This window comes from Mastomys coucha, unplaced genomic scaffold (assembly GCF_008632895.1).
Source record: "Mastomys coucha isolate ucsf_1 unplaced genomic scaffold, UCSF_Mcou_1 pScaffold15, whole genome shotgun sequence".
Taxonomy (NCBI): Eukaryota; Metazoa; Chordata; class Mammalia; order Rodentia; family Muridae; genus Mastomys; species Mastomys coucha.
In genome coordinates this window covers 114,452,653-114,458,885 of record NW_022196897.1, presented here as the reverse complement: position 1 = coordinate 114,458,885, position 6,233 = coordinate 114,452,653, and the positions used below count along the sequence as shown (strand labels likewise).

The 6,233-nt window shown below is 44.4% G+C and overlaps 1 protein-coding gene across 1 annotated transcript in view; it reads right to left on the bottom strand.

Moving 5' to 3' along the window:
- Nucleotides 1–4,992: 4,992 nt before the first annotated feature.
- Fbln7 (fibulin 7) overlaps nt 4,993–6,233 on the bottom strand; it is a 34,546-nt gene continuing 33,305 nt past the window's right edge. Inside the window, exons 7-8 of the mRNA XM_031373650.1 lie at nt 5,887–6,025; nt 4,993–5,581 (exon numbers count right to left, since the gene is read on the bottom strand). Coding sequence (XP_031229510.1) covers nt 5,209–5,581; nt 5,887–6,025 — 512 coding nt within the window. The 3' untranslated portion in view covers nt 4,993–5,208. The remainder of the gene's footprint in view (nt 5,582–5,886; nt 6,026–6,233) is intronic.

Genomic DNA, 6,233 nt, shown 5'->3' with positions numbered 1-6,233 from the left:
AAAAAGAAAAGAAAAGAAAAGAAAAGAAAAAAAAAAGAATAGACTGCATTGAATATCATACTATCAACTATCATTAAGTTATATTATTCAACTTTAAATTTTATTCACATTAATATTAATAATATAGTTGTATTGTTTTATTTTGTGCATATGTGTGTTGTATCTCTTTATGTCTGTGTACCACAGAAAAGGGTATTGGATCTCCTGGAACTGTCGTTACAGACAGTCATGAGCCACCATGTGGGTGCTGCCGTGAATCTAATCCAGGTCCTCCTTAAAAGCAGGCAGTGCTCAAAATTATGGAGCCATCTCTCCAGTCCCACTATCTTAAGTAGAAAGATAAAAGGAAAAAAAATGGCTTTTAAGAGGGAGAGAGATGGGGCCCCTGTGGGCACTGGGCACATATATGGTATACAGATATACATGCAAGGATAACACCCACATATATTAAATTTAATTAAATTAAAAAACAAACAATTTGGGGCTGGCGAGATGGCTCAGCGGGTAAGAGCACTGACTGCTCTTCCGAAGGTCCTGAGTTCGGATCCTAGCAACCACATGGTGGCTCACAACCACCCGTAATGAGATCTGACGCCCTCTTCTGGTGCGTCTGAAGACAGTTATAAGTGTATTATGCTGGAGTGAGCAGGGCTGGAGCAAGCAGAGGTCCTGAGTTCAATTCCCAGCAGCCACATGATGGCTCACAGCCATCTGTGCAGCTACAGTGTACTCATACACATAAAATAAATAAACAAATCTTTAAAACAAACAAACAATTGCTAAAAGTTTTGGGCCAATAATATGTCTCAGTGGGCAAAAGCACTTACTGCCAAAGTGGTGACCCCAGTTTGACCCCTGGGACCAAGGGAGGACTGAGCTGAGTCCCACAAGGTGTCTTCCACAGGTGTGCAGTGACACACACCACCACCCTCACAAACAAATAAATAAGTGAAAAATATTTTTAAAATTTTAGCAAAATGAATTACAACTGTTCTGATTGTAGTCTGAACCACAGCCACAAAGAGCTATTTTAAGTGATCTGAAAAAGCAAACAGACAGCGCCACACTCGTGCTTAATGACAACAAACTTAAGGACAAAAGAAACAACAAACAAACAAACACACAAAAATAAACCATGAACGAATGACTGTAACTAGCAGGATTGGTGATGTTTTTCTGGGAGATATTTTCCAAGATGTAAAACTATTATTGTTTTGTTTTGAGACAGAGTCTCACTCTGTCTCCATGACTAACCTAGAACTCGCTGTACAGACCAGGCCGGCCTCAAACTCATAGAGATCTGCCTGCCATTGCCACCTGAGTGCTGAAACTAAAGATGTGTACCACCACACCTGACCTAAATAGATTTTTTTTGAAGTGTTTTACATTTATTGGTGTGTGTGTGTGTGTGTGTGTGTGTGTGTAGCCTGCATGCAAGTGTGTGAGCTACATGTATGCCTGGTGCCTGAGGAGATTAGAAGAGGGAGTTGGATCTCTTGGAACTAGAATTACGGAAGTTCCAAGCTGCTATGTGGGTTCTAGGAACTGAACTCAGGTCCTCTGCAAAAGCAACAAATGTTCCTAACTGCTGAGCCATATCTCCAGCCTCAAATAAAATAATGTTTTTAAAGAGACAGACACTGTGTGACTTCCACTTAAGTTCCTATCACTACCAATAAAGTAGTCTTCAAAATAAAGCCAATCCAAATCTCACTAAATCTCTGAATAGGGCCGGGCGGTGGTGGCGCATGCCTTTAATCCCAGCACTTGGGAGGCAGAGGCAGGCAGATTTCTGAGTTTGAGGCCTGGTCTACAGAGTGAGTTCCAGGACAGCCAGGGCTATACAGAGAAACCCTGTCTTAAAAACCAAAACCAAACAAATAAACAAAAAAACCAAAAAAAAAAAAAAAATCTCTGAATAGATCCATAGTTGTATATGAGAGAGGGGACAGAGGAGCACATCAAAAGGTTATATAGAAAACCCAGAGTGTGAGATATTTTACAAGAATAAACAATCCAAAGTCAGTCAGTGATGGCCCACTCCTTTAAATCCCTGGAGGCAGAGACACATAGATTTCTGAGTTCGAGGCCAGCCTGGTCTACAGAGCTAGTTCCAGGAGAGCCAGGGAAACACTGTCTCAAAAAAATAAAAATCCAATATTCTATCCTCTAATAAACCTCCAGGTCATCTGATATATGCTGAAATGTGACGATCCCTGCTACTTATTAAAATTTATCTATAGATTATACCACATGGACCTAATTCAAGCAAAGAAAAACCCAAGTCCCTCAGATAAATTTAAATGATTTTATGGCTGGAGGTAGTGAGGAATTGTCGTTAAATTTCTGTTTTTTAATTATAGTATTTACTTGTTCATTTATTTATTCACATGTATATGTACATGGATGAGAGTGTGCCACAACACACATGTGGGGTCAGAGGACAACTATGGGAGTTGATTCTCTTCCTCCAACTATGTAGTTCCTGGGGATTGAAGGCAGGTTGTTAGTCTCGGTAACCATCACTCACCTGCTGAGCCATCCCGCAGGCCCTGCTGGTAAAGTTCTAGATAATGTTGAATGTGGGTAATGTTGAGGTCATGCCTTAGAGAAGTGCTTTAGTGAAATACAGATGGAATGATATCATGTCTAGGACCTCCTTCAAAGTCTTCATGTGGTGGAGTGGGAGTAGGTGATTGGCAGGTGTTGATGGTTGAAGCTGATGATGACACAAGGGGTTCCTTATGCTGTTCCAGGTCGTCCATTTGCAGTACTTGGATCCATATTACCTAGAAGATGTGTAAACTAATGCATGTTGACAACTAGTCATATTGACTTAACATAGACTGCAGACTTAAGAAGATCCAGCAGTGGCTGTTCGTAGGGGAAGACAAACACAGTATTGCTGTGATTTGGATCCAGAATGTCTCCCCCCAAAGCCCGTGTATTTGGAAGCACCCGGGGAGCAGCAGGGCCTAATGGGAGATCTTTGGTCTTTGAGGGTGTGTCCTTGAAGCTGATTATGAGACAAGCTCTTTACTCCCAGCCCTGAGGTGAACAGGCTTTGCTGTGCTTCCTGCCAATTACCTCAGCATGGCCCGAAAACAAGAGAGCCAGCAGATCGTGGGCTGTTATCTGTGAGACTAAAGTAAGCCTTTTCTCCTCTCGAGTGGATGACCACAGCTATGTTGTCACAGTAACAGAAAAGGGACCAGCACAGCTGAGAGACCAGGAGGAAGGTCCTAAGTATAGTCCACATGACAAAATCTGAAGCAGTCAGGCACTCCTTCTTTGGTACCGTAGGGGCTGAGGCTGAGTGATTTGCTAAGTGGGAGACAGCTTTGATGTTGGCAGATCTTGGTGGAGAAAAATATTACTTACCATAGGGCCTGTTTGATGCCAGCATCGCTGTCATATACCACTTTACCATCCAGAACAGTGTTTCTCAACCTTACCAACGCTGTGAGCCTTTAATACAGACCCCCAACCACAACACAATTTTCATTGCTACTTCACAACTGTAATTTTGCTGCTATTATGAATCATAATGTAAACATCTGTGTTTTTCTGTAGTGTTAGGTGATCCCGATGAAACGGTCATTCGACCCCCACCAACAGGTTGAGAACTGCTGATCTAGAAACACACGGTTCTGAAAACTGCTTTAATGAAGTCACCTAACAACCTGGAAAAGCAGATCCTCAGGCTCTGGCTGTTGTTAGAAACTGCAGCAGAAGCTATGGGAGGACCCTCAGTCTTCATCTCACAAATGCACAACTGCGCTCAGTTTTATGCGGTACAAGGAAATGAACTTGGGGCTTTGTGCATGCTTGACCATAACTCTTCCTACGGATCTACAGCTCTAGTCCTCTTCCTGTCTTATTTTGTTTGAAACATAGTCTTACTATGTCATCCATGTTGCTCTCAAACTCAGTCTGCCTGTCCTATCCTCTAGAAATAATTTTTTAGATAAAATGTATAGGAAGCAATGTTTCCAGTGAATTAGCATGTACTTGGGCATTGAAACTCCTCTCAATCTATCTAGCTTTTAAGTTTTTTTTTTTTTAATTTATTTATCATTGTATCTAAGTACACTGTAGCTGTCTTCAGATGCACCAGAAGAGGGCATCAGAGCTCATTGAGGATGGTTGTGAGCCACCATGTGGTTCCTGGGATTTGAACTCAGGACCTTTGGAAGAGGAGTCAGCGCTCTTAACTGCTGAACCATCTCTCCAGGCCCCCAGCTTTTAAGTTTTAACTGGAATGGTCCCACCCAGTTCTCAGTCCTCAGCGGAGTTTTCCTGATTGATCCATGAGGATGACATCAACTCTTGGCCCTTCCAACTAAAGAAGAAACCATGGAATGAAAGAGCATTCTCCTAAACATTCCATGGCCAGATGCTATCCTTACCGTCCCCCATGTGGCCAACCCATCCTGAAATTATTGGAGCAGTCTTACACATCACCTCTCTTACTCTCTCCATCCTCCATGTTCAACCTGGGCAGACAGAAGACTATCCCTTCCTAGAAGGTGCTCTCACACTCAAGGAGAAGTCAGATGGCAGAGAATACAGACTCTGTTTCCACAGCCATAAAACCAGGCCATGTTTTTGAGACGTTTTCTCTCACATGAAGAAACTCTGGCAAAATCCGTGATTTAATGTTGACTCCTGGGTCTAGAAGGATCCACTTGGGGTTGCTAGGCTCCCCTATAGCTTACTGATGAGAAGGTTGGCTGAAGGTCACAGGGTAAAGCATTACGGTAGGTAGCTCACAGGGCCATTAGACCATCTACAGAGCTAGAACACGCTCAGCCAGAAAAAGCTCCGCAACCTCAATGCAGAACTGTCGGCTACTGTCTCAAGCGCACGCCATGAGCTTCTCCCCCACCTCAGGTGGTTCAAACTCTCATGGTCATTCACATAGCATTTTGAAATTCTGTGCTGTCTCCTAAGGGGGAAGGAATGGAGCTTAAAGCAGAACAAAAAACAGTGTGATGGTGGAAACAGCATTTGTATGTGGTTTCCCTTCTGTGCCAGCCCCTGGGTTAGAACACAGCATTGCTTTAGAAGCCTGAGTGAACAAGAAGAGAAGGTGGGGACATGACAGAGAGAAGAAATGACCACCACAGCTCTTGCCCACGGTGTGTCCTTGGGGAAGAAAAATCAGCCTGGATCTCAACCCCCAGTCTCTCATCTCCCATGGCATCCTCAGAAGTCATAGCGAGACACAAAGATGGTGACCTTGGACACATGGTTGGCCTGGAAGGAGCGTTCCAGGTATTCCGACATGTCAACGTCTACCTCCAGAGTCTGAGGTCCCTCCAGGGTCTGTACAAGGATGAGCTCTCCGGTCTGCCGGTCTGAGCGCTGCATTACAAAGTGGCCACGGCTGTTCCCACCCACAATCCCAAAGCGCAGACTGTTGGTCCCAGGATGGCCAGGAATGGAGGCTGTAGCCATGCGGAAAAGTGTGATGGGCGTCTTCAAGTTGGAAGGGAGAGAGAGGTAATGGAAGGAGATGGTCTTGGGCAGGTGACGACATGGCCGGCTGTCCATGGGACAAGGATTTCGCTCGCATTGGCTGGAGCAGAGGCAAATGGAGTGAGTTAGACTTGGGAAAATTCAAGAGGGGCTGCCCTACCTACCCTCTGAAGAGGCCACACTCCCATAGACTCTAGTATCTCTTTTGGAGAACAAAATGTATTTCATGTGAATTGATAGTTATAGGGGAAATGAAAGCTCAGAGAAACATCTCTGTCTTTCATATTTCCTGTGTATGATGTAATTATCTCCCCCCCCCCCCCCCATGAACCTACCAGAAGAGTCTAGCCCAGCCACACTAAGTGCCATGCTTGCCCAGCTGTGAGCAGCCCTGGATATACTCACAAGGGAGATGTCTTTACGTAGCTAATATTGCCGCTGCCCTCAGGACACTCAGGGTTAACACACTGGAAGCCTCCTCCAGTGTTGATGCATGTGGTCCCCTGGGGGCACGTGTGCTGTGGGCCCGCACACTCATCAACATCTGTATTGCAGGAGATACAACAAAGGCTGTGAATCTTCCTCACTTTGCTGATAACAGTGCCTATTTGCACCATGAATAGAAAGAGATAAATTTTAGCCCTGTCTTCCGGGGAGCCAATGGGGAGTCGATGGATATGTAGCACTGAGGTAGAACCTGAGCCAGGTGGGGTTTTGTTTGTTTGTTTGTTTTTTTTAACCTACAAACCACC